The sequence below is a fragment of the Apodemus sylvaticus genome, chromosome 22 (assembly GCF_947179515.1).
Source record: "Apodemus sylvaticus chromosome 22, mApoSyl1.1, whole genome shotgun sequence".
In the NCBI taxonomy this organism is placed as follows: Eukaryota; Metazoa; Chordata; class Mammalia; order Rodentia; family Muridae; genus Apodemus; species Apodemus sylvaticus.
The window spans coordinates 30,987,824-31,014,409 of record NC_067493.1 but is presented as its reverse complement, the minus strand read 5'-3'; the positions used below and the strand labels follow the sequence as shown (position 1 = coordinate 31,014,409).

The 26,586-nt window shown below is 51.0% G+C and overlaps 4 protein-coding genes across 7 annotated transcripts; 2 read left to right on the top strand and 2 right to left on the bottom strand.

The window, feature by feature from the left end:
• The first annotated feature begins 242 nt into the window (after positions 1 to 242).
• On the top strand, positions 243 to 8,679 carry Taf6 (TATA-box binding protein associated factor 6). 3 transcript variants are annotated; one of them, XM_052169114.1, is made up of 15 exons: positions 243 to 291; positions 2,759 to 2,974; positions 3,352 to 3,438; positions 3,558 to 3,711; positions 3,930 to 3,986; positions 4,103 to 4,222; positions 4,599 to 4,744; positions 4,849 to 4,926; positions 5,040 to 5,141; positions 5,249 to 5,431; positions 6,121 to 6,195; positions 6,296 to 6,421; positions 7,357 to 7,530; positions 7,705 to 7,902; positions 8,151 to 8,679. In XM_052169114.1, exons 2-15 carry the CDS (start codon positions 2,819 to 2,821, stop codon positions 8,529 to 8,531), a joined length of 2,037 nt encoding a protein of 678 aa, XP_052025074.1. In that variant the 5' UTR covers positions 243 to 291; positions 2,759 to 2,818; the 3' UTR covers positions 8,532 to 8,679. The 3 variants fall into 3 exon arrangements, with proteins under 3 accessions (XP_052025074.1, XP_052025072.1, XP_052025071.1); XM_052169112.1 differs by having other exon boundaries at positions 243 to 377; XM_052169111.1 differs by having other exon boundaries at positions 243 to 697.
• Ap4m1 (adaptor related protein complex 4 subunit mu 1) lies at positions 8,590 to 15,218 on the bottom strand. Of its 2 annotated transcripts, XM_052169115.1 has the most exons (16): positions 15,146 to 15,218; positions 14,915 to 14,979; positions 14,726 to 14,814; positions 14,255 to 14,361; positions 14,080 to 14,176; positions 12,168 to 12,278; positions 12,004 to 12,084; positions 11,100 to 11,162; positions 10,953 to 11,019; positions 10,807 to 10,860; positions 10,592 to 10,698; positions 10,399 to 10,493; positions 10,115 to 10,159; positions 9,350 to 9,400; positions 9,141 to 9,252; positions 8,590 to 9,044 (listed from the first exon to the last, which is right to left on the bottom strand). In XM_052169115.1, the coding sequence occupies exons 2-16, from the start codon at positions 14,970 to 14,972 to the stop codon at positions 8,823 to 8,825; spliced, it is 1,359 nt and encodes a 452-aa protein (XP_052025075.1). In that variant the 5' UTR covers positions 14,973 to 14,979; positions 15,146 to 15,218; the 3' UTR covers positions 8,590 to 8,822. The 2 variants fall into 2 exon arrangements, with proteins under 2 accessions (XP_052025075.1, XP_052025076.1); XM_052169116.1 differs by lacking the exons at positions 11,100 to 11,162; positions 15,146 to 15,218.
• A 122-nt stretch (positions 15,219 to 15,340) lies between these two features.
• Mcm7 (minichromosome maintenance complex component 7) lies at positions 15,341 to 22,934 on the top strand. The gene is made up of 15 exons (XM_052169110.1): positions 15,341 to 15,491; positions 16,807 to 16,886; positions 17,509 to 17,673; positions 17,758 to 17,882; positions 17,958 to 18,138; positions 18,419 to 18,556; positions 18,862 to 19,011; positions 19,178 to 19,292; positions 19,375 to 19,506; positions 19,826 to 19,909; positions 20,024 to 20,417; positions 20,687 to 20,770; positions 21,436 to 21,604; positions 22,347 to 22,456; positions 22,616 to 22,934. The coding sequence occupies exons 1-15, from the start codon at positions 15,461 to 15,463 to the stop codon at positions 22,815 to 22,817; spliced, it is 2,160 nt and encodes a 719-aa protein (XP_052025070.1). The 5' UTR covers positions 15,341 to 15,460; the 3' UTR covers positions 22,818 to 22,934.
• A 555-nt stretch (positions 22,935 to 23,489) lies between these two features.
• On the bottom strand, positions 23,490 to 26,509 carry Cops6 (COP9 signalosome subunit 6). Its single transcript, XM_052168590.1, has 10 exons — positions 26,413 to 26,509; positions 26,083 to 26,205; positions 25,746 to 25,877; positions 25,271 to 25,359; positions 25,112 to 25,174; positions 24,696 to 24,743; positions 24,235 to 24,349; positions 24,054 to 24,146; positions 23,863 to 23,963; positions 23,490 to 23,738 (listed from the first exon to the last, which is right to left on the bottom strand). Exons 1-10 carry the CDS (start codon positions 26,483 to 26,485, stop codon positions 23,598 to 23,600), a joined length of 978 nt encoding a protein of 325 aa, XP_052024550.1. The 5' UTR covers positions 26,486 to 26,509; the 3' UTR covers positions 23,490 to 23,597.
• Between the last annotated feature and the right edge of the window lie 77 nt (positions 26,510 to 26,586).

Here is a 26,586-nt window from a genome sequence, read left to right as displayed (position 1 = left end):
GGTGGAGCGTGATGGCTCTAGACTTCCCCGCCTCAGTTTTGTGGCGCCTCCTGAAGGTCCTGACAGCTGAGTAGTGAAGATATAAATTGAAGTAATTAGAATAGAGTAATATAATCTCTACACATACACGTAGGATTCAATTTTTATATAATTTCAGACTGTGAAACAATATGGACTATTTTGACATAGGGAAGAACAGTGATAAGTTCTTGGCTTCTGCCAGGACCTACTCCTGCCAGGGGGCGGGGCCAAGATGGCGCCGAGCGCCGGGTGAGCGGCGCCTTGGCAGCGGTGAGAGGCTTTTACTGCTCCCGGTGCTTGGCTGGCGTTGGAAGGTCTGAGGTGTATCCGGGAGGAGACCCTTTGAAAGGGCCCATGTGAGGACTGGGAAGAGGACGGTTGGTTGTGTGTCCGTGCTCGTGGGGACCCTGTGCGTGATTGCACTGGAAGGATGTCGGGGAGATGTAGTGGATTGTGAACCTCCTGTAGCGCTGCCCGGGGAATCTTCGAATCACTTCCCTGCTGAGAAAAATGATGCACGGATATAGCTCACGTTATCCGTCCTCTGAGAAGTCTTCCTGTCGCTTCCACTGATCTGAGAAACTCCCGAGGCTGTTAAGAGTGTTTTATGAAACCTTAGTGGCAAGGGTACCGCAGGGGACTGGGACCCGACTACTTCTTATATACCTGGCTCCAGGTACAGAGTATGTTCTGAATACTTGTATTTCCTGTAGACAGGATCTAACAAAAGTCTGAGAAGACTTGGGATGAAAAGAACCAGTCCTTAGCACTCACTTCTGAACACTCTTGAGGTTGATCTCATGTCCAGTGTCAGGCAAGCTCCTTTCCTTTTGACCACAGAGTAAACTCCAAGCTTGAGTCTGTGTCTTTTTCATTTTGGTAACTGTTATACCAAGTATTTAGTGAACACTTACACCTTTGAGACTTAAAATTCATATATTTAACGATGTCCTAGGTACCAATCTAGGCACCAGGTAGGTTAGTGAACATAACAGACATATTCTTGTTTACTGGTGGAGTAAGGATGATAAACAAGAAGAAATGATAGCCAGCCTTGGTGGTAAACAGCTGTAAAAAGGCAGAAGGATCTCAAAATCAAGGCCACAGAATGAGTTCCAGACAAGCCTGAGACCCAGTTGTAGAAGGGTTGCTTAACATGCAGAAGGCCTTAGATTTAATCTAGAGTGACTATATATAAATATAATAAAGGTTGGCAAACAAGCAAAGCCAGGCATGGTGGTATGTGCTTGTAATCCCAGCACTTGGGAGGTAGAGGCCAGAGGACCAGGAGTTAAGACCAGTGTGGTCTACTTAGTGAATTTGAAGCCAGTCGTAGCTATAGGAGACCTGCCCCTCAAGAGAGGTGGGTGGGGTCAGGTAGTCAGCCAAACACAGTTAGGAAGAACTCAACAGAGCTATAAAGCCAAGTACATGTCTTTCAGATTTAAAGGATAGCAAGGAGAATGATAAGGTAAAGTGGGAGGAGGGACAAGTGATCAGAGAGATATGAGAGAAAAGAAAGAAAAAGAAAAAAAACCACTTTAGACAGGAACTTATTGCATAGCTCAGACTGGCCTCAGACTTGCTGTTTCCCCATTTTAGCCTCCAGAGTGCTGGGATTACAAGTGTACAGCATGTAGGGTCTCACTCTGAAGCATAGCCTGGTATGAAACCCAGGGCAGTCCACCAAAATTAGAAGTGTTGACCCCCACACGTGTACAAGAGACAGATCTTGAAGGGAGGGTTTTATGTCAAAGTGGAATCATTACAGGAAAAATAGTTATCTAGTTTATATTTTGACAGACCAGATGCAAAAAGCCTAAGATGGAAACAGGAACGCCTTGTCCAGGGACTGAGTTCAGCAGGCGATATGTGATGGTCATCTGGGCTGCCTCGTAGGTTTTAAAACACTGCTGGGAATCAAACCCAGGCCCACGTGCATGCTGAGTACCTTACTACTGAGCCACATCTTCCAGCCTTGTGGATTTGAGTCAAGCATCCAGATAAGAATGAATTGTGCTGGATGTGATGATACGTGCCTATAGTCCCAGCACTTGAGAAGTAGCAGTACCAAGAGTTCAGGGTCATTCTCAGCTATATATGGAGTAAAAAATTAGCCTAGGCTACAAGAGTCCCTATTTAAAAAAAAAAAAAAAAAAAAAAAAAAAAAAAAAAAAGCCTGAACCAGGCAGTGGTGGTGCATGCCTTTAATCCCATCACCCAGGAGGCACAGAGGCAGTAGGATCTCTGTGTGAATTTGAGGCCAGCCTGGTCTACAGAGCAAGTTCCAGGTCAGCTGGGGTTACACAGCCTCGGGGTGGAAGGGTAGGGGACAAGAAGCTTAGTTGTTAGAGTATTTGCCAGCGCCACAGAACTGTGGAGGTCCCATGTCTGTAATCCTAGAATTAGGATGGTAGAAGCAACGGAATCCAGAGTAAAGGCTATCTTTCATTACAGAGTTTCATTGTGGCTAAAGAAATCCTGTCCACAAAAGTAAGGGCAAACAAAATTGTCACTGGGTGTGTTAATTCATGCCTATAATCCTGGTACTTGAACGGCAGGGGCAGGAGGCTGGAATCAGAAGTGACAGGGCAACATAGTGAGCCCCTGTGTCTAAAAGAAAAAGGAGAGACCAGTCTGTTGTTTGGTGGCTTTTCCTTGAGGGTTAGCTGCAGGAGGAGCTCCGACGTGAGCCTTGAATGATTTCCCTTCTTATCTTGCCCCATCCCACCATCAGGATCTCCGTTTCTCCGTCCTGGGGAGGCATTCTTCCAGGGACAGGAGCTGGCATTCCAGCATGGCCGAGGAGAAGAAACTGAAACTCAGCAATACTGTGTTGCCCTCTGAGTCCATGAAGGTGGTGGCAGAGTCCATGGGCATTGCTCAGATTCAGGAGGAGACTTGCCAGCTGCTGACAGATGAGGTCAGCTACCGCATCAAGGAGATTGCCCAGGTAACCCTTTCATCCAGCTGGGCGTTGTGCTAACATCCCAACCTACTATGTAGGCTAACCTTGCACTTCTGACCCTCCTGCCTCCACCTCCCACTGTTGGGACTGAGGTTCTAATACCATGTCTCGTTTATGTGATGCTGGGGATTTGAACTCGGGACCCTGTGCCTGCTGGATATATGCTTTATTCACAATATCTCTTCTCAGTGAGGCACTGGTGGGCTGTACCTTTAATCCCAGCTCTTGGAGTCAGAGGCAGGGGGATCTCTTGAGTTTGAGGCCAACCTGGTGTACATAGTGTGTTTCAGGAGAGCCAGGGCTACACAGAGAAAACCCTGCTCAGAACACAAAAACAAAATCCCTTTCCTCCCCACCCCTAGGATGCTTTGAAGTTCATGCATATGGGGAAACGACAGAAGCTCACTACCAGTGACATCGACTATGCATTGAAGTTAAAGAATGTAGAGGTGATTTGGAGGGGCTTGAAGGAGACAGGTGGCTTTAGAGTGGGGAGACAGCACGCGTAGCCTTGCCCTCCTCGAGCTGTTTCTCACCTCTTTCTCCGTCCATCTCTCTCCTGGTGTAGCCACTGTATGGCTTCCATGCTCAGGAGTTCATCCCTTTCCGGTTTGCCTCTGGTGGGGGCCGGGAGCTGTACTTCTATGAAGAGAAGGAAGTGGACCTGAGTGATATCATCAACACCCCTCTGCCTCGGGTGCCTCTGGACGTCTGCCTCAAAGGTGGAGGGAGGGTAGAGCTGGGAGCCAGGGGAGGAGGGGGAGGAGCTTCACGAGAGGGGAGGAGCTTCACAAGAGATGGGGAGGGGCTTCACAAGAGAGGGGAGGAGCATCCAGTGTGTGAATGGCAAGAAGGGGACCAGGAAGGGCACACACCTCCCTCGTCAGGGATGGCTTCCCAGGGTACAGACCCAGGACTCAGCTCGACATCTCCTTTACAGCTCATTGGCTGAGCATCGAAGGCTGCCAGCCAGCCATACCAGAGAACCCGCCGCCAGGTAAGGTTTCCCTTGCCCAGATCTCCCGTTATTCTCTTACTGCCCTTACTCTCCGTCCCGGGTCCTCTAGGGCTCCTCCTCCCTTCCCATCACTCCTGCTGTGACTTTCCCTCCAGCTCCCAAAGAGCAGCAGAAGGCTGAGGCCACAGAGCCCCTGAAATCAGCAAAGCCAGGCCAAGAAGAAGATGGACCCCTGAAAGGCAAAGGTCAAGGGGCAGCTGCAGCTGAGGGCAAAGGTCAGCGTCCTGGCCAGGTCCCTCCCTGATCTATCCCAAAGCCAGATGGTCCTTAGTGAAGTGGGTGGGGTCAGGGACAAAAGAACCCCAGGAAAGCCCAGAAGCTTGCAGAAGAGTTGTGTGTTGTGGTTTATTCTGTACAGAAGCCTCTTCTGAAGCTTACATCTTTTTTTTTTAGACATGTGTACGCGTGTTCATATGTGTAGTTGCAGATGTGTGGGGTGTGTGTGTGTGTGTGTTTAGGCTAGAAGATCGTCTTAGCTATCGGTCCTCATGTGCTGTCTACTTTGTATTTTTTTAAGGCAAGCACTATACTGACTGAGCCTTCTCCCCAGGCTGAGTTTTCTTTTTCAAGCCTGTCTCTCAATTCACACAGGAAAAGAGAAGAAGGCACCTCCCTTGCTGGAGGGAGCCCCTTTCCGCCTGAAGCCCCGCAGCATCCATGAGCTGTCTGTGGAGCAGCAGTTGTATTACAAGGAGATCACAGAAGCCTGTGTGGGATCCTGTGAGGCCAAGAGAGCGGTAAGCCTGCCCTCTGGCCGCTCTTCAGAGGAAGAAACTTCCTTGAACAATGGTAGTTTTTCTACAGTAAATGGTCCCACCTAACTCACTGCCCCCTCCCACAGGAAGCTCTGCAGAGCATTGCCACGGACCCAGGACTCTATCAGATGCTACCACGGTTCAGTACCTTCATCTCAGAGGGGGTGAGAAAACTGGGAAGGGCCAGACCCGTGATGAGGCTCCAAGGGAGAGGGATGGCAAGGGATGGTCATCTGAAGGGTCTCTCTATACCCACCATCAATTTTCCCTCTCCTAGGTCCGTGTGAACGTGGTTCAGAATAACCTGGCCTTGCTCATTTACCTGATGCGTATGGTGAAGGCCCTGATGGACAACCCCACACTGTATCTAGAGAAATATGTGAGTGCTCTTGCCTACCTACTGTCTTTTGCAGGGTCAGGGGGACCCTTCTGCCAACCTCACCACAGGAGGTCTGCTATCAGCTGACAGTGCCTGGTCTCTCTCAGGTGCATGAGCTGATTCCAGCAGTAATGACCTGCATTGTGAGTAGACAGCTGTGCCTGCGGCCAGATGTGGACAATCACTGGGCACTCCGGGATTTTGCTGCCCGTCTAGTGGCCCAGATCTGTAAGCATTTCAGCACAACCACCAACAACATCCAATCCCGAATCACTAAGACCTTTACCAAGGTAAGCACCAAAACTGTATCAGATGATGCGTATCACCCCCATGAAAGAAAAAGGTTCACCCATCTGACAGTGGAAATGATACCCAGAACATGGAGCCACAGATATTGGGCCAAGGGACTCGAACCTCTATGTCTTAATGTTTTGTGTTTATAGATGATGTCAATCCTTTGCAGTTAGCCTTTCTCTTTTTTTCCTTTTTCCAGTTTTGTTTTGTTTTGTATTTTGAGACAGAGTTTCCCTGTGTGGCCATGGCTGCCCTGGAACTTGCTCTGTAGGCCTTGAACTCAGAGATCCGTCTGCCTATCTTGTGTGAGTCCTGGGATTAAAGGCATGTGCCACTGCTATCTGGCAGCCATCTCCTTTTAAAACAGTGTGTCATGTACCCCGGGCAGGTCTTAAACTTGCTGTGTAACCACGGATGGCTTTTGAGACAGGGTTTTTCTGTGTGTAGCCCTGGCTATCCTGGACTCACTCTGTAGACCAGGCTGGCCTCAAACTCAAAAATATCCACCTGCCTCTGCCTCCCGAGTGCTGGGATCAAAGGCGTGTGCGTGTTTTGAGGGTGGTTTTAAACTTCGGATCTTCCTGTCTCTGCCTCCTACATGTCAGGACCAGTCAGGTGCCACCAGGCCTGGCCTAGCTGTTAACTTTCCTACACCCTTTCATCTGTCTTTTCTTTTTCTCTGCAGAGCTGGGTGGACGAGAAGACGCCGTGGACGACTCGCTATGGCTCCATCGCAGGCCTGGCAGAGCTGGGACACGATGTTAGTGTCCAGGAGGAGCTGGGAGAGGGGCAGTTGGATGTGGTGCAGGAGAGGACTTGGTGACCTTTTAGCCTGGGATTCTCCCCTTCCTTCCCACCAGGTGATTAAGACGCTCATCCTGCCACGGCTGCAGCAGGAAGGGGAGCGGATCCGCAGCGTCTTAGATGGGCCCGTACTGAGCAACATTGACCGCATCGGAGCAGACCATGTGCAGAGCCTCCTCCTGGTGACGACCCCACCATCCCTCCCCTTCTCCCACCAGCCCACTGCAGCTGCCACAAACACACGGCTACAGTGTTTAGCAAGCATGAGGCACATCTTACTCGTTTACTCTTGAGAGGCCGGCAGTGCTGTGCACACGGAAAGCTAGGCACAAACACAAAGCCTTGATAGTCGCTAACCTCTGGACTACACTGCTTTCATCTTGTGTGTCTCTGCCTATGACCCACTCTGCCCAAGGCACATGAACACCAAATGTGTCATCAGCAGATACAGCAAATCCTGTGCGCAACAGTTGAACAGTCTTTTATTTTGGAATTTGTTGACTCCTATAGATGTCATCTTGCTGTATAGCCTTGGCTAGCCTGAACTTGTAAGGTAGACCACACTGGCCTTGTGGCCAGTTACCTGTCTTCTGTGTGCTGAGATTACAGGAATGCACACCACCACACCCACTGAAATCATTCCTTTTTATTTTTAAATTTTTTTGTATCTTTATGAATGTACACCACGAGTACAGGTATCCACGAAAGCCAGAGGAAGGTAACAAATCTGGAACTAGAGTCCCAGATGCTCTAAACCTCTGGGCTACCTCTCCAGTCCCCCATTCTTTCTGTTGTTGTGCTGCTAGGAGTTGAACCTAGGGTCATATACATGTTTGCAAAGCACCCTACCAATGAAGCTATAGTCTCCTTGGCTCTCTTTTACTCTGAGCTATGCCACCTGTTCATGCTAGCCTGGAATTCTCTACGTTGCTCTGGCTAGCCTAGAACTGCTTTAGCCCAAGTGCTGGGACTGCAGGAATGAACCACCACACCCAGCTCGGATGCCCTCCATATTATAGAAGCGTAGCTTTTCACTGTGGCTTCTAACAGCAGCAGTGGATGAGTTCCCCTCTCACCTTGTGGAAGGATACCAGCCCTCACTTTGCCTTCTCTACAGAAACACTGTGCCCCAGTCCTGGCCAAGCTGCGCCCTCCACCTGACAATCAGGATGCCTACCGGGGAGAATTTGGGTCCCTTGGGCCCCTTCTCTGCTCCCATGTGGTGAAGGCCAGGGCCCAGGCTGCTCTACAAGCCCAGCAGGTCAACAGGACCACACTCACCATCACACAGGTTAGCTGCTGAGGGGAGGCCGACAGGAATGTGCAAGGACCCAGGCTTGGGGCAGTCCTTGCCACAGCCAGCAGTCTCAGGAAGCTGGACCCACCCCACCCCCAATGAAGAGCTACCAAGAGTGACTCAGGTCGGCCCTCAGTGTTAACAATTTCTTCCTGTCTCTCTTCATAGCCTCGGCCCACACTGACCCTCTCACAGGCCCCTCAGCCAGGTCCCCGCACCCCCGGCTTATTGAAGGTCCCTGGCTCCATTGCCTTGCCTGTTCAGACACTGGTGTCTGCGAGAGCTGCTGCCCCTCCTCAGCCTTCTCCTCCTCCAACCAAGTTTATCGTAATGTCCTCATCTTCCAGTGCCTCATCAACCCAGCAGGTATGTGGAGCCAGGGTGTGGGATGTGAGGAGCACCCTGGGGAGACCTCCAGGCTGTGTGTGCCCTTAAACTCAAGAGCCACTTATCAGGATCCTGGAGGCCTCGAGCTAGCAGCAGCTTGACCCTTCATTCACTGGGGACTCCAAGGGCAGGTGGGAGCAGAGGGCAGGGGTCAACGGCAGGTCCCTGGACGAGGAGTCTGAGGGAAGCGAGGACAACATGACCCCAGGCCCTCCTTCCTCCCTCAGGTCCTGTCCCTCAGCACCTCAGCTCCTGGCTCAGGCTCTACCACTACCTCTCCTGTCACCACCACGGTTCCCAGCGTGCAGCCCATCGTCAAGCTGGTGTCCACTGCTACCACTGCACCCCCAAGCACAGCCCCTGCTGGGCCTGGCAGTGTTCAGAAATACATTGTGGTCTCGCTTCCCCCGACAGGGGAAGGCAAAGGAGGCCCTCCTTCTCACCCTTCTCCAGTCCCCCCTTCATCTTCTTCACCATCCCCACTTGGGGGCAGTGCCCTCTGTGGAGGGAAGCAGGAAGCTGGGGACAGCCCCCCTCCAGCTCCAGGGACTCCAAAGGCTAACGGCTCCCAGCCTACTGGACCCGGCTCTCCCCAGCCTGCTCTGTGACATGCCACATTTGCTGACCTCCTCTCTTGTGCAGATTGCAACACACACACACAATGTGTGAGGGAGGAAGGAGGAAGATGTTTTCCCCAGTGACTTTCTTTTTAGATACTGTACAGTAAGTTCCTCAGAATTAAAGTTGGATTTGTAAGTTTGTGAGCTTTCCTGCGTCACGTAACAGAAAGTGTGAGTCTGGAACCTTCCTGTCCAGATCCAAAGTCACAAGAAAGAAAATGTCCTCTTCCCATTCAACTGCCTGCTGGCGTTGCTGTTCATATCCTTGTTTGGGGAGCTTCAAATCCGAATTACGTAGGCGTTGCTGTGGCTTAGATGTCGAACCCACTTGTGAGGGTTGGCATTACCACAGGCGCTAAAGGACAGTCTGAGGAATCGAACCTGGAGACCAGAGCATGTGTGCCGAGGGAGTTCAAAGGAGAGGCTGGCAGGGCCCAGCCCCAAGGGGGCTGAGGGGGAAGGCCCACGGCTGGGAGGCCCCTGCAAGCCAGGGACATCCATCTGAAAGTGAGTCAGAGAAGATGTGAGACTAGACAGTTACCTGGCAGCAGGAGGCCTGGGCTCTAGAGAAGGTGTGTGAGGATCAACAAGGCATACCTGGAAAAGGCCGGACAGTTGAGAGCCTCCTTGTACCCGGGGCAGGTCCCAGTGAAGGGCTCCTTCTCCCAGCTCTGCCTTCTGATCTGGGCTGCTCAGTTCCTGAGACAGGCTGGATGGCGGACAAGGAGAGGCTGAGCTAAGTGGCTACATCCTTGGTAGAGCAGAGGCTCCCTCTACCCAGGAGTCTGCCCAGCAAGCCTGCTAACCTGACGACTCCTCGGGGCAGGGGGAGGTGCAGATGAATGTTGAGAGCCTGGCTGCGAAGAGGGAAAGGAGAGTCAGTCCCAGGGGGCAGTGTCTTACCCTGGAACTGCCACTTCACGTTGCTCTTGAGACGGTAGACAGTGGAGGGTGACTCTGAACTTCTGACTCTCCTGCCTCTGCTCCTCCAGTGTGAGGATTCCAGGTGTGCACCACCACACTGTTTACGTGGTGCCAAGGAGCAAAGGCAGGGCTCTGTGCCTACTAGGCACGCTCTGCACACTGCTCTCTACCTGCAGCCCCTTCGCTAGTCCTCTGTAGGAGAGTTCAGCGCCGATGCCTTCCTACCGCTAACCCTTTCCCAAACACCAAACGTCTGACTCAGCTGGAATCTGAAGTTGTGGATGCAAATGACTGATTGTTTCCACACGGGGGTCTCACTTCACTGTGCACCCCAGACTGGTGAGCCTTCTGCTTCTCCCGACTGCTGGGATAACGGGCACATACCACACACCACAAAGCTTTAGTGGACACATCTGGAGGAAGAATTTGCAGGTCCTTGGGTCCATTTTCTGTCCCATACAGCTGACCTGGGCTTGACTAACCCCCACTCTTTTTTGTGTTTTGTTCTCAAGACAGGACTTTATGGAGCCCAACCTGGCCTCCAAACTCCCTTCGTATTTGAGGTTGGCCCTTATCTCCTGACCTTCTATCCCCCAGGGGCTAGGATTATAGGTGTGTGCCACCATGCCCAATTTGACAAGCCTTACCTCTTTGGGGGCAGGTCACACCGTAACTTCAGGTAAACCTGGAGGCTGGAAAGGGTGGCATACAATTACATCATATCCTATTGGTATCACCACTGCTAATCCAGGGCCTCCATGGAAGGAGACTGGGTAACTTGTACCCCAAGAAGGAAAAGGGCTGAGATCCATCTCAACAATACTAGCCAAGCCTTTTCCCCACCTACATCCTATCGTCTCTCCCACCACCCTTCGATATTGAGCCCTCGGAATGGCTTGGAGTAGTTGTAAAATACAGGAAACAGTCTCACCGGCCTGAGCCTTGGTCCCACTGTACAGAGGGAAAGAGCCGGAAGGGGAGTGGTGAGGGGAGGTCATCGGAGAGCTGGTATCTCATCACAGTCAGCTGAGGCCAGAGAGGGACAGGTCAGCGTGGCCTTGCACTGGTCCTGCCTCCCTCCCTTTGGTGGACGGGACACACCAGGAATAAACCCTGAACCTGACCTCGCCCTGAGGCGGCTGCAGGCGGAGGATCCGATGAGACTCAAACTCATCCAGGTTGACAGAGCTATGGAATGACACCTCATCAACTCGAATCCCTGGCCCATACCCTGCCAAGAAAAGGAAACGGTTCTCCTGACACATGTTTCAGAAAAGAGACGAGACACTCCAACTTCTCTCCATATCATTTTGGAAGGAAAAATTCATGCTCTCCTTACCTCTCAGTTCTGACTTTCCAACACAAAATTCTTCTGTCAAGCCAATGCATATCTCTGTGGGAGGAAAGGACATGAGAGAAGGGATAGCAAATACCACCACAGACATCAGCAGGAAGCCTGTACCACACCTAACCATCCGTCCTCACCAGAGCCACTGGGAAGGAAGCTCTTGAGCCGGATCTCTCCTTGAACATCCACCTTCAACAGCGAGCCCTGGAGGCAAAAACAAAGTTAAGCTCAGCCTTCCCAAGTATCACTGCCCCTCAAGTCCAGGAGTGGGAGCCCAGACTCACATTAGATGCAATCAGTACAGACAGTCTCTCGACCACATCCAAAAACACCTCATTCTTTTGGCTCTAAGAAAGAGATGATCTGAGTTACAGAGCTGAAAACAGGTTTTTGGTTTTGTTTTTTTTTTTGTTTTTTTTATTTTTTCCCCAGACAGGGTTGAGATGGGGTTTCCTGGACTTGCTTTGTACACCAGACTGGCTTCAAACTCACTGAGATCTACCTGCCTCTGGCTCCCAACTCCTAGGATGAAAAGCATGAACCACCACACCCAGCCTGAAAACCTGTTTTTAAATGCACAGGCAATGTCAGGCATGGGGAGACACATGCCTGTAATCTCAGGACTTGGGAAGCTGAGGCAGGAGGACTGCCATGAGTTCAAGACCAGCATGGGTTACAAGGTGAGAGCCTGGGTTGGGAGGGCCTGTCTCAAAACACTAAAGGAACAGGAACTGCAGAGACGGCTCAAAGTGCTTGTCACATACGTATGACAATCTTAATCTGGTCCTCAAAATCCAGGTGAATGCCAAGGTAATGTAGGCTGCTATAGGTAACCTATAGCCTACACTAGGGAGGTGAAGATATGCTGAGGCTCACTGGTGGGCCAGCTGGCCCCACCTGTCTGTGAGCTCCAAGCTAGTTTCAAAGGAGGTGGATGGCATTCCCGAGGATGACATCAAAGGCCCAGTCCTTTGGCCTGCACACTAAAGCATGCTCTGTACATATACACATACACTCATGCATAAAATAAAAGAGGCAGCAGAAGGGACAGGAGAGTTGAAGTAGAATCCTGGGATGGGAGCCCAGGGGTAAGGGAAGGAAAACCACATCAAAGGGAGTAGAAAGATAAGTGGGTCCTAGGACAAAGAAAGGGGTCGTCAAGTCCAGCCTCACCGATCCCTCCCTTACCTGGTCAGAACGACTGGACAGGACGGGGCGGCTGGCTGCACTGCTTGGGGCCACCCTGTTCTGCTGCGTCTCTGCCCCAAACTGTAAAGCAGCCAAGGCAACCAACCTTCAGCTCTGATGCTCACAGCCAACCCTCCTGCCTCTCTTCTGACCCAGCTACTGACCAATCCAACGCTGCTGAGGTCAAAAAGGCTGAAGGGCTTGCTGACCACGGCTTCAGTCTGGATGAAGTTCCTCAGCATCTCTGTGGATGTAGTCTGCACATAGCCGTAATCCTGAGCGACAGGAAGAGTTGAAATGGTGTGGATGGAGTCTCCTGACCACAAATGCCCGGAGAGGACATTTCCTTCAGGGTAGCTTGGGATAAGAGAGCAAAGCCCTTGGGCCTGGGGAGATGGTTCAGTAGGGCTTTGCTGAGCAACAGTGTGGACCTGAACTCCATCCCCGAAATTTAAATTGATAAGAAGGTGGGCGTGGTATTGAGCATGGCCAGGCAGTGGTGGCACATGCCTTTAATCCCAGCACTCAGGACGCAGAGACAGGCGGATTTCTGTCTCTGAGTGAGTTCCACAACAGTCAGGGCTACAGAGAAACCCTGTCTCAAAAACAAACAAACGAACAAACAAACAATATCTATAATCCCAGTGTTGCCATTCAGAGATGAGAAAGAGATGGTTTCAGGAGAAACCCAGGAAGCTGGTGGGCTACTTAGCTTACTGTACACGCATTGGAGAACAAAGAGACCTTGCCTTTTTCTCATTGTCATTTTTATTTTTTATTTTTTCAAGACAGGATTTCTCTGTGTAACCCTAGCTGTCCTGAAACTCACTCTGTAGGTCAAGCTGGCCTTGAACTTTTTTTTTTTTTTTTTTTAAAGATTTATTTATTTATTATATGTAAGTACACTGTAGCTGTCTTCAGACACTCCAGAAGAGGGAGTCAGATCTCATTACAGATGGTTGTGAGCCACCATGTGGTTGCTGGGATTTGAACTCAGGACCTTTGGAAGAGCAGCCAGTGCTCTTAACCGCTGAGCCATCTATCCAGCCCCAACTGGCCTTGAACTTAAGAGATTCATTCCCCTGCCTATGCATCCTGAGTGAGCCACTATGGCTGGCTTCTATTTTTAATTTTTTGAGACACGGTCTCATTATGTAACCCTGGCTGGGCTCCAACTCATTATGTCGACTGGGAATGCCTCAAACATCAAAGCAATCCATCCGCCTCTGGATGCTGGTATATTAAAGGCATGTACCACCATGACCACCAGCAAAGGACTCTGCCTTGAACCAGGTGGAAGGTCAGGACCAATACTTGATATTGTCCAACCGGAAAGAGAAGGACACACACATGGAGACAGACAGACATCCTGTGTGATGGCTCTGCTGGTGCTTACTATCAAGCAAGCCAACCTTAGTTCCATCCCAGGGACCTAGACAGTATGTTGGTTGGGAGCAAGCAAAAGAAACTTATTCTAAATACTATCATTTCATTCTAATAGCTGAACAGCTTCTGTTGTAAATAGTTGTCTGATTCCAGACCTCTTAGGAATAACTTGTACAGCTGTCTGAGTCCAGCCATGTCAGGGACAGTTTGTAAGGGAACAGTCCTCTGAGTTCAGACACCTCAAGGACAATTTTACCATCTTGCGGGCAAGGTCAACTAAGCTCATGTTCCCAAGCCCAGAAAACTCCTAATCTGATTGGTGAAAGCTCCCTTGCTCAAGCCTGTCTGTCAAAACAAGGTTGGCCAGCAATACAGCTCACCCCACTCTCCTCACTTTGTGGTGTCATCCTTTAAATATGCTAGGCAAGTTCCTGAATCTGTTCGACAGCCCTGATCAATCAGTATTGGCTTGATTACAATACATTTTTGTCATCTGCATTGATCTAGTGCTTGAGTTATGGAGGTTTTATATTGGATTTAAGCAGACCCCACAACAAGTAGAAAAGACCTAACTCCAGCAAGTTGTTCTCAGAACACACATATGCAGTGGTGTGGGCAAATATATATACATACGCACACGCGAAAATGAATAGGTAAATTTTTAAAAAGAGGGAAGTTTTTGGGCTTTACCAGCACTTCATCCAGGAGTTCATAGACAAGCGCCACATTACGCGAGATGGTTCCCTCATTGAGTGAGCCACAGTAGTCACCCAAGAGAGTGGCTAGCCTAAGGAAACACAGCAGATTGTGTGTGAATAAACCTCACACGCCCTCCTTTTTGGGTGCCTGTCCCAGCCCTACTCACCGAGAAAGCAGTTCCAGGAGGCTGAAAGGAGAGACGTTTTCTGAGGTTGTGGCCACCAAGTAGAGACCACTGTGTCTGATGTGAATGAAATGTCGATCATCGTGATACTGAGGCAGAGTTGAGGACAGAGACATTAACAAAAGACCAGAAATGTAGTAATGTAGCCTGCAAGATGGCACCCTGAGGTCTACAGTGATGGTAGGAAGTGTGACTCTGGTGATCCCTGAGACCTAAGACCTGGCTGCCTAACACGTAAAGGTAGTACCTACCTCTCAGAGTTGTTGATAGTCAAGAGATGGGCGTGCATGGCTCTGTATCTGGCTTCTTGTTAGTACAATACATTTATCTTACTTGGAGAAACGAATCTCCTCTCCCTAAAAGCTTCCTACCAAGCCGCCCGTGACAGGGAGCGATGAGGCACCCACCCATTTCCACAATTCTAAAGCCCTGCCCGCCTTCCACAGTAGTTACCATGACAACCGGGGACTCGCCTCCAGGCAGTCCCGTCAGCTTCCGGTAGAAGAGTTCCGCCACATCGCGACCACCACTGTCCCCGCGGACTATTCAGGTAGAAAGATTGTTAAGGAGCAGGCGACACAGACTGATCTGGGCTTGATTTCTACCCAGCTACCCTATCTCGTCTCCAGGGTCAAAGGATACAGTCTTTATAGATGAGCGGATCCCCTTTGGAAGAAAGAATGAAGAACTGGGAAATCATGGCCGTTCTGGAGGATAGACGAGAAGACGGCGAAAGTTGAACCTACCCCGCCTTGCGGACTTGGAACAAAAGGCCGCACGGAGGCTGGCGCTTTAAGAAATACTCCTCCCCCTCCAAAAAAAAAAAAAAAAAAAAGAAAGAAAGAAAAAGAAATACTCCTCCCACACACACACTCGCGAGCATTAATTTCGAACCGCGGGAAACCAGGTGCCCAACCCGCCAGGATCTGGCAATCTTCCACCGGCCCGCCTCCTAGGCCCCTGTCAGTCAATCTAGTTTCGTCCAGTGATTGGTTAAAGTTAGGGGCCGGCAGCGGTTGGGAACCCCCTATCTGATTGGCCGGTTCTCAGCCGCATGGGTCACATGGGTGACGACGTTTCGCGCCAATTTCGGTTGGACGGCTGCATCCCGCCGCGCGCTCGTTTTCTGCTTCCCTAGAGTGAGACTTCTGAGCCCTTTCAGGTCCTGCCGCACGGTCCCCGGCAGCGATGGCGCTGAAGGACTACGCGATCGAGAAAGGTGAAGCTCTGTAGGGCTGGGGGATGGCGTCCTCGGAGGGAAACTTCCCTACCTACACCTGTTGAGGGGAGCTGGAGCCTTGGGGGAAGCTGGGGTCTGTGGCTCTGGGGACAGGCGAACTGCGCCTGGAATAAGCAGTGGGCCTCAAGGATGGAGGAAGCAATCCTGCCTGGAAGAGCTGATGTGGTTGTGTTATGGAGAGAATCTAGTGGAGGCCACAAAGAGGAGGGGGAGCGCTCGGGAGAGACGGGATGACGTGGAACCTTCAGTACATGGCCGGAGGGGGACTAGGTCACTGGGCCAGCCTCTGCAACCTGGGGTGCTACCGAATTCCCGCGTCCACTCGAGGCGAGCCGGAGTTCAGGGGCGGGGCTTGCCAGGCCGCTACGCGCTGCGATTGGTTGTTTTCGGCCGCCCTCCAAGCGGAAGTAGAGGTGGGCGGAAGTGGCGCTACCCGATCTAGGGACTGTCGTGTGTAAACAGTGTCCTTCCGCGCGGTGGCTTCGGAGATCGCTGCCGTAGGCAGAGGCGTGCCTGGAATTGGGAGACTGAGCGCCCGGCGGCGAAAGGTGGCAGTGTGGTGGACCCGAGTGGCCCTTTGGCGTTCTGGCCAATCCCCGCACGGCCACCCGTCTCGGGCGGAGGAATCCTGGGCTGTGAGGCGGCTGGAATCTGGGCCCATGTGCTTCTTTGTTTACTAAGAGCGGAAGCAGTGGCGGGAGCGGGCGTGGGGTGCAGAGGAGGCCTAGTGGCGACGTCCTGGCGGGAGCCGAAGAAAAAGAGTTGTTCTGGTAGAGGGAGAGCCGAGCGTCTTAAGTCGATTGTGAGCGAGCCGAGGGGATTGAAGGAGCAGAGACTCCTAACTAAGGCAGAGAGTGGAATTCTCTTGGGGGAAGGTTGGGTAAGACTCTTGTAGCTGCCCGGCGACCTATATTCTTCCCCGAGTAAGACTCATGAAAAGGAGCATTGCCTACTTTGGAGAGAACTTGGTAGATTTGTTTTTAACTAACTAGTTCATAGGTTCCGTCTTAAATGAAAGTGTGTTTCTTAGGTTTCCGTTAAGAGATTGAAATAAAGAATCCAAAAGGAAGAGTGATTGTTTTGAACTTTTTTTTTTTTTTGCTACATTATTGTGTGTGTGAGCACTCGCAGGTTTGCACGGGCATATCACAACTTACAGGTGGGTGCTAGACACCCGCAGGACTTCTTCCAACCTGTGGGTGGGCCCCGGGGATAGAACTCCGATCGTTCGGCTTGGCGGCAGTGGTCTTTACCACCTCACTACAAAGATTTGTTTCTTATTTTATATTTGTAGAAAAAGTTAAGAAGTTCCTCCAAGAGTTTTATTATGATGATGAGCTTGGAAAGAAACAGTTCAAGTATGGGACCCAGTTGGTAAGTCTCAAGATTGGTTATGGGGAGTGGAGTGGCATGTAAGAACTTGTGTAAGGTGCCCTACCTTGTTACTTGTTACAAGGGTAGCTATAAGTGAATGACTTGATTTTGATTGTTTTTATACAAAGTTGGGTTTGTTTGGTTTTTTTCCATTTTTATTTTTAGCTTTTGGGTTTTCTTAGCTCATTTAGTTGTGCTTATACCTGTGTGTTTGTGCTCACATGGGCATGGCATAGCATGTGTGGAGGTCAAAAGGACAATTTGTGGAAGTCTTCTCCCACCGTGTGTGCTCTGGAGAGCAAGCTCAGCTCACCTGGCTGGCTGGCGGCAGCTGTCTGATCTGCTGAGCCACCCCGTCCGTTCCTAGCTTTAGGGAGAGTCTTCATGTGGCTCAGACCAGCATCCAGAACACCTGTGTAGTTAAGAGCTGAGGTTGGCTTTGAGCTCCTCGTCCTGTTGTCTTCTGAATTCTATCCTAAGTGCTGGGATTATAAACTACCGGCATGCTGGACTGTGTTCTGTTCTTTCCCCTCTGGAGGTAGGCCAGTGACTTAGACGAGCTTTTCTTCTGTGAGTGAGGTGAACTTGACCCACAAGTGTCCCTGTCTCTTCCTTACCTCAGGTTCATCTGGCTCATCGGGAACAAGTGGCCCTGTATGTGGATCTGGATGATATAGCAGAGGATGACCCTGAGTTGGTCGACTCAATTTGTGAGAATGCTAAGCGCTACTCCAGGCTGTTTGCGGATGTTGTGCAGGAGCTTCTGCCGGAGTACAAGGAGAAGGAGGTAGGCGCTGGTTTCCGAGCTCCTCTGCCCTGTCTGTGCCCTGCTTTCTTTTCTGTCCTGCTCCTCCTTTTCCTTTCTCTTTAGGTGGTGAATAAGGATGTCCTGGATGTTTACATTGAGCACCGGCTGATGATGGAGCAGCGGAGCAGAGACCCTGCTGCGGTCCGCAACCCCCAGAACCAGTATCCTTCTGAGCTCATGCGGAGATTGTGAGTAGTATCTCTGTGGGAAAGGGCAGGGGCTTGCTCTCCAGGACCTTGCTGACAAACGTTTCTTTCTCATAGTGAGTTGTATTTCCAAGGCCCAAGTAGCAGCAAGCCTCGAGTGATCCGGGAAGTACGAGCTGATTCTGTGGGGAAATTGTTAACTGTGCGTGGCATTGTCACTCGTGTGTCTGAAGTCAAGCCCAGGATGGTGGTGGCCACATACACTTGCGATCAGTGTGGGGCAGAGACCTACCAGCCAGTATGTATACAATAGGGAAAAGGAAAATACGCCTGTATTCTCTGTCTTTGGAATAAATGATTTGTTACACTAATTACAATCTATCATTTTCTCCCAGGCTATTGCAAAAGTTGTTTTGATGTTTGTTTTTTAATTCTTTGATGTCAATTTGATCTCTGATCATTTTGACTGGGACTATTTCAAGGGGTCCTTAATACTTTCAGAATGTCTTGACACAGAGCAGAAATGATCCCTGTGGTGATTGGAAGACTTGATTTTCTGTTTACTTTCTTGTTTCTAGATCCAGTCTCCCACCTTCATGCCTCTGATCATGTGCCCCAGCCAGGAGTGCCAAACCAATCGCTCAGGGGGGCGGCTGTACCTACAGACTCGTGGCTCCAAATTTATTAAATTCCAGGAAATGAAGATTCAAGAACATGTGAGTTTAGGGGGTATGAGTCCTGCAGCTGGTTATGAAATTGCACAAAAAAAGATTGGGAAAGAAGTTTAATATTTGCCCTTAATCAGAAAGTCAGGAAGTGATTTAATTGAAGCTTTTTTGGGTTGTGTTGGGGGGAGGATAAGAGCTCAGCTTCCTTCCTAAAGTCTTCTGGGTCGGGCTGGCTGAATCTTACCATAAAATGGGCATCTTCTGGGATGGTGGTCAGTTGGGTCAGGTCTGCCTCACTTTTCTCCTTGTCTCATGTTTTGTCATGCCTTCCCCCACACCCTCCAATCTCCTAGAGTGACCAAGTTCCTGTGGGAAACATCCCCCGTAGCATCACAGTGGTTCTAGAAGGTGAGAACACAAGGATTGCCCAGCCTGGTGACCACGTCAGCGTCACTGGCATCTTCTTGCCAGTCCTGCGCACGGGGTTCCAGCAGATGGCACAGGTGAGGGTGTTTTGAAATGAGGAAATCGCTGCCTTTCCACCTCATCCCACTCTTAACACTCTTAGAAAATTAAAGATGGAACTTGTGGGTTAAAAAAATGGTCAGAGAATCTGGAGATGGGGAATTTAAAGGGAGTGCATCTGCATACTGGCATTCTTCTGCCCAGGGTTTACTCTCAGAAACTTACCTGGAAGCCCACCGGATTGTGAAGATGACAAAGAGTGAGGATGATGTCTCTGGGGCCGGAGAGCTGAGCGCAGAGGAGCTGAAGCAGATCGCAGGTGAGGGGCCGCCCGCTCAAGTTGGTAGTTGGGTTCCATCTGAGCGTTTGTCCTGAAGAAAACGCTGTGCTTATGTATGCAGAGGAGGATTTCTATGAGAAGCTGGCTGCGTCTATTGCTCCAGAGATCTATGGACATGAAGATGTGAAGAAGGCATTGTTGCTGCTCCTGGTGGGTGGTGTGGACCAGTCTCCTCAAGGCATGAAGATAAGAGGTAAGAAGGACAGGAGACTAAGGAAGGCAGAATTATTTGGGGGTAAAAAAGTATCGCACGAGTCTGTAAATGACAGTTTGTTGATGACTTAGCTGGGCGGTGGTGGCGCACGCCTGTAATCCCAGCCCTTGGGAGGCAGAGGCAGGCGGATTTCTGAGTTCGAGGCCAGCCTGGAAAGAGTTAATGACTTAGCTTAGCGGCTGTTGGTGTCTCAGAAGTGTGTGGACTTTGGGAAGGGAACCAAGCTTCGAGTGCTCCTCCCTGTTGGTGAGACAACTTGGGTGGAGACTGTCACTCAGGCTTCTTTCTCGCTCGCCAGGGAACATCCACATCTGCCTCATGGGAGATCCTGGTGTGGCCAAATCCCAGCTCCTGTCTTACATTGACCGTCTGGCGCCCCGAAGTGAGTATGGACAGGGATGGATGGGGCTTGGTGTTTGATTAGTAAACACTAAGGTAGTGGAAGGCCTGGGGAGAGTGGTTCCTTTCTTCAGCAGTTTGCTGTTTCTCTTTGCAGGTCAGTACACAACAGGCCGGGGCTCCTCTGGTGTGGGGCTCACAGCAGCTGTGTTGAGAGACCCTGTGAGCGGGGAACTGACATTAGAGGGTGGTGCCCTGGTGCTGGCTGACCAGGGTGTATGCTGCATTGATGAGTTTGACAAGATGGCCGAAGCTGACCGCACAGCCATCCATGAGGTTATGGAGCAGCAGACCATCTCCATCGCCAAGGCAGGAATTCTCACCACGCTCAATGCCCGGTGCTCTATCCTGGCGGCTGCCAACCCTGCCTATGGACGCTATAACCCCCGCCGCAGTTTGGAGCAGAACATCCAGCTTCCAGCTGCTCTGCTCTCTCGATTCGACCTCCTCTGGCTGATTCAGGACCGGCCCGACAGAGACAATGACCTCCGGTGAATGAAGGATATAATACCCATAGAGACAGCCTATTTTAGTGACTTTGGGACAGGAGGTGACATCAGAAAGCCACTCAACTTGTCTGTGCACAGACACCCTTCCTTGTCTGCAGTTCGTAGGGAGCTAGAAAGTTGGAGCTGAGATGCTGAGGGTTTTCTGGGAGGCCTGTCCGCCATGCTTTTGAGAAGAGGTGGGGTTAAAAAGGGATACTGAGTCAATCTCAGGGTGTTACAGCTCTAAAGAATGTTGCCTGTCTTCTCTCCAGGTTAGCCCAGCACATCACCTATGTCCACCAGCACAGCCGGCAGCCCCCTGCACAATTTGAACCTTTGGACATGAAACTTATGAGGTAGGAGGGGTGGTGAGGTGGGCATGTCTCTGGAGTACTCAGCTATGACATTGTCTTATGCCAAGTGTGACTGAAAAGCTTTCAGCCTTAAGGACGATGTATTCACTCCTCCCTCAAAGTAGCTGAGCCTGAGAAGAGTGAGCCCGGGTCTCGCCCTGGAGCTGAGCCACACAGAGCAAAGGATATCAGACACTTCTGGTTTTGGGTGATGGAGCAGCAGGCCTTATGTACTCCTAGCTACCATGAACCCTGAGGCAGGAGGATCTCTTAGAGATATTTTTGGGATGTCTCCAAAGGCGACTCCCCTCCTATATATAACAGCCCTCCTCCATCTTCACCCTGTCCTAGGCAGACCTGGTGCAGGTAGCTCAGGGCACCTCACTGACCTTCTTCAGCTTTCCAAGTTGGTTTCGCTTGCTCCCTGAAGTTTGTCAAGGGGTTAAGTTAAATCCTCCTGGGGCAGGTGCGGTGCATTTGTCTTGCTTTAGTAAATGTCATTTTCCTGAAAAGTTGGAAGGTACTTTAAGTGCACTGTCAACCCTGTTTGAAGAAATTACTGTTACGCCTAAGCAAATAGCTGTCCACTTCGGCATAGGATATTAAGTGGGAAATCTCCTATAAAGCGTGCCTGTCTTCCGCTTTCCCATGAACCCTGTTTCCCACAGACGGTACATAGCCATGTGCCGCGAGAGACAGCCCACAGTGCCTGAATCTCTGGCTGACTACATCACTGCAGCGTATGTGGAGATGAGGCGAGAGGCCCGGGCCAGTAAGGATGCCACCTATACTTCTGCCCGAACCCTGCTGGCCATTCTCCGGCTTTCCACTGCTCTGGTGAGTGGTGGGTCCCTGTCAGCTGGAAGGCTGACCCTTGCCTGCCACCTCGCCTAATGACCCTCAAGCTGCCTCCTTCCCTTCTACAAGCCCTGCTGGGACTAAAGTGCTGACAGTGCAGATAGTGGTCCTCTGTGCTACCGCACTGTGGGTACTTGCTGCTCCAGCAGGGCACATGCATCGCCCACGGAGGGAAAGGCTGCTTGGTGCTTGAATCCATGAGGGGTGGAAGGACTTGAGTTCCTGATATCCTAGATATGATCTTAGAAATCTCCATTCTGTCCTCCCCTCTTGGACCTTAGTCATGGGGGCTCCAAAGTGCTGTTCGTGCAGGTAGTGTAATTACCCGACCTACTGCTGAGCTAGCACTTCCCGAGCCCCCAAGACACAACCTCTGACAGTGGCCCTAGCTGAGCGCCCCAGGCTCCGTTTGTCTTGAGGAGCCTAGTGGAGTTCAGAAGGGTCTGGTCTCCCTCACAGGACAGCTGAACACCCACCGGGACTGGCCAGTGTTGAGAGGCGGAGACTTGGGCAATTGCTGGACGCTGCCCTGGGCATTGCACTTGTCTCGGTCTGACAGTGCCGGCCCAACACTGCAGATGTGGGGGGCAGGGAGGAGCCCCCATTTTTTGTTTAATGAGTAGGCAAATGTGGTCTGCCCAGGCTTGGAGCTAGAGCAAAGAACCTTGATTTCATCCCCTCCTCCCCTCCTATCCCCATCTTCTCCATGCCTTCCTCCTAGGCTCGCCTTCGGATGGTAGACATTGTGGAGAAGGAGGATGTGAATGAAGCCATAAGGCTGATGGAGATGTCAAAGGACTCCCTGCTAGGTGAAAAGGGACAGACAGCTAGGTGAGTATGGTAACAGAATGCAGTTGGGCCGCATGTCACTTCCACCTTCCTCACACATACACACACACACACACACACACACACGTTTGCCCTCAGGATTTTGATGCTGATTGCTGTTTGTAGCCCTTGTACCTTAACCTTGCCATCCTTGTCTTTCAGGACCCAGAGGCCAGCAGATGTGATATTTGCCACCATCCGTGAATTGGTGTCAGGGGGGCGGAGCGTCCGCTTTTCTGAAGCTGAACAGCGCTGCATCTCGCGTGGCTTCACACCAGCCCAGTTCCAGGCAGCTCTGGATGAATATGAGGAGCTAAATGTCTGGCAGGTCAATACTTCTCGGACACGGATCACCTTTGTCTGATAGCCAGTCCTTTGAGCCCTGCTGCCTACGCCAGAGGGTGTGCTGTGTGCCCCTGAAAAAGCTCTTCCCATGCTGCACTTTTTTATCCTGCCAATAAAGTGTTCTGACTGCCTCTTGCTTGGGCCTGGCTTGTTGGACTTTCTGTCCTCCCCTAGTCTGTAGTACTGAGCCTTAATGTGCTAGTCAGGCCGGGAGGTACAAGGCCTTGGGACCACTGTGGGGGTGGAGGTGTTCCCACTGTGGACACTTGGCGAGTAACGCAGAAAGTTGCACCTGGCACAAGGTATGACTTAGGTGGAAGATCTAAGGGTGAGGTACACTTCACACAAACACACCCTCAGGACACAGAAAAAGACTTGAGTTACCCACAATTATAAAGATGGGTTCAACCTCCCTCCCCCTCCTCTATGAGAAACACGTGCAGTGAAATTGGGAAAGCAGTTGCTTGCCATTTCGGAGGAGTTGGCCTATGTGAACTGGTCACAACACAATGAACTGGAAGCAAGCAGGCAGTCCTATCACATTCTGTCTACCTCATTAAAAGGTGGGTAGGTGGTCAAAAGTGTTGGTAAATGGGTCCTGCCCTGCCACAGTGAGGCTGCCTTCAATGCAGAGTCAGTCCATGTTGAGAAACCAGAGTGGTGCCTGAGAGGACAAAGCCACCGGAAGGGCTGCTGAGGGGCTGCTCTTTTATTAATGAGTTTCTCTAAGGGGAATGTGGTGCTCAGTCCCAGGGAACAGCTGTCTGAGCCCCATACATCATCCCTTCCAGAACCCTCATCAGAAGAACAGTCCCCGCATCCGCCTGCCAATGCCTTGTCGGTCATACAGCACGTTGAACTTGTTCACAAACTGGTTCATTGTGTTGCACGTTTTGGTGATGGTGCCGAGGTAGGCCATGAGCCCCACGTCGTTGCATTGCTGGGAGGGAACAGAAAGAACCAGTTCCCCAGGGGTCCCTCGTGTTAGCCAAGTCACTGACTTTCACCTCCTACCTGAGAGGTGGTGTGAGCCCCACCTCCCCATCAAGGGTGTTAACACTCACATCATAAAAGTCCGTCTTGAACTTGTCAGTGCTGAGAACCGGAAGGCAGTGACATAGGGCATAGGCCTCCCGCAGGATCTCATGGTTGAAGGGGACCTCACCTAAGGGCACAATGAAGCTGCACTGATGTGGATGCTGTCACTTCTCCAGGGAGGAAAGATGGTTAGGAGTGAGAGGGGCAGCTCTCCTACCTGCTTCAGAGGCCTTGACGTACTCTAAAATGAGCTTCACGCGGCTGTGCAGCATCTTGATAGCACTGTGCTGAGCTATCAGGTGTTCAGCCACTGTGGGGGAGGGGGGAGGGGACAAATGAAGGCAGCATGTGACCACACCCCACTCATCCCCCCCAAAGAATGAGGTCACCTCCCTTACCAGTGGAGTTCTCCCCACTGCCCGTTGCTGTCATCCGGGCCACATGGTCTACACCGATCCGTTCAGCCTCCTCCGTAGCCAGAGTGTAAGTGAGCTCAGCAAACAGCATTGTGGCCTGCAGGGTAAAGGGTTCCCATATAGGGAGAGTCAGCAAACAGGGCTGGGCAGATGGCATCAGGAGGCAGAGGCACAAGTCTGAGCATCTGAACTTAGAGCTGCAGAACCCACATTGAGTGATATGTGGATGCATGTGTCTGTGATCCCGGAACTCCTACGGTAAGATGGGAAGTGGGGACAAGTCCCAGAAGCTCACAGGCCAATCTGCCTGGCAACTAAGGAAGTCTGTCTCAGGGTAGAAAGCTAGGACGGACACCCCGTGTTGTCCCATTCCTGTGCACATGTGCACTGCATGCAGCAAACAGGCTAAAAGCAGGGTTTGAAGGTTGCAGGTTAAGTATTACCTCTCCATTGATTATATCGATGACAGACTCAAAAACGCTGACAGGAAGCTGTAAAAACACAGATGGAGACAAGAACAACTCTTATTAAAGCAAATGGACTTGAACTTACACATACACCAGACTTGCTTGAACTCACAATCCTGCCTCAAGTCTCCTGAGTACTAAGCACAAGTGCTGTCCCCACACTTGACTCATGTTTTCTCTGATTTCCCCCAAAGCCTACTACTGGAGTAGGTTGTACCCACATTACATATGGAAACACCACTAAAGATGTCACACAACTGACGGGCATAAACAGCAGCATGGAGAGTCAACTCAAGCGTTCTCTAATACACATGATGTCACAGAGTCAATTAGAGCAGAGGCACAGTGGCAGATAATCAAGACAAAGGGGACGTTGGGTCAACAATACTCACATCTGTGTGCTTGGTCATAGGGTTCAACTTCAGAAAGAGAGGACTCTCAATGATCTCGCAAACCTAGAAGATAAGGCAAAGCCCAGAAAAAGTCAGGATCTCTTCTTCCCCTAACCTTCTGTTCTCTTCCCCAACAGGCACACATTTGAACTTTTATACCTGCTTGTGAACGTGGATGTCTGAGGGGTCAGGTGGTCCCCCTGTGGTATACCAACCCAGAAACTCCAGCTCCTTGAAAACCTGTTTAACTGGAGAAGAAGAGACCAGAGTAAATATTTCTCTAAACATCTCTTCCTTAGTTTGACAGACCTGGTGTGGTTCCTTACCTGCTCTTTCCCCTCTCTTCAAGTTTTGGGCCAGTTTGAAATAACTACACCTTTCTATTTTCCCATCTCTCATCCTTTACTTGCAGAAGATAACCTTGAACTTCTGACCACTTGCCTCTATCTCCTGGGTTATATGGTACTGAGGAGGACTGAACTCTGGGCTTCCCGAATGTTAGAGCAAGCATTTACCCCACTGCCCTACATTACCAGGCCTTTTATTCTTTAAGACACACACACACACACACACACACACACACACACACATCTTCCCACTTTTCCTTCCCCACCCACTTCTATTCCCCTCTCACACTGCTCCTCCTTGGTGTAATAATATTCTTTGTCGATGATAATCTTCTCTTCCACGGTGTGGGACAGCAGCTCAAAGGAGTTCATTACTTCGATATTTCGTCCCTCCTGCTTCCCGATCAGAGCCCCAATCACTATCGGGAGAGAAGCAGACGCGCAAAACAAAACAAACAAAAAACAGGTGAGGAACAGGCATCTCGAAAACCTTTCCCGAGACTCTGAAGTCAGAGTGAATCAATGACTGGGGAAACAGCAATGTGGAAGAAAGGGAGGAAAGGGAGAAGTGATTGGAGGAAATTTCCAAGAAGAGATTTTGAGATTTACACACACACCACTCACCCTGCATAGGCCGCCCCTCCTGGGAGCGCATGCGGATCCAATGGTCTGAGATGTTGAGGATGACAAGGGGATGAAGAGCGACGGAAACACTCCCGGTCACTCCGGAGGCCATCACGCTGGGAACTGTTAAAGGTGAGAGGAAAACATAGCGGGTGAGAGCTCGGGCCCACACACTCTCCCCTGGACACGGGAGCAGGGGACCGGCAGAGCCGGGCCGTCCATCCCTGCCCTCAAGTTATCCTGGGAGAGATGTCGCTTCTCCCAGGTTTAAGAAGTACTCAAGACACTCAGCAAGGGCGACTCCAGAAGTCGCTCCGCGCACCCCGTTACCTGCTGCATCCACCTCCATACCGCTACTGCCTCCGCTCCCGTTCGCCCCCGCCGCCGCCGCCGCCGCCGCCATTTTCCCCGCGCCCGCCAGCCACGGCCCGCCCCCTTCCTTCCCGGCTTCCGTCGGCGAGCGGCGCATGCTCGGTGTGTACTTGGTACTGCTAATGGGCGGGG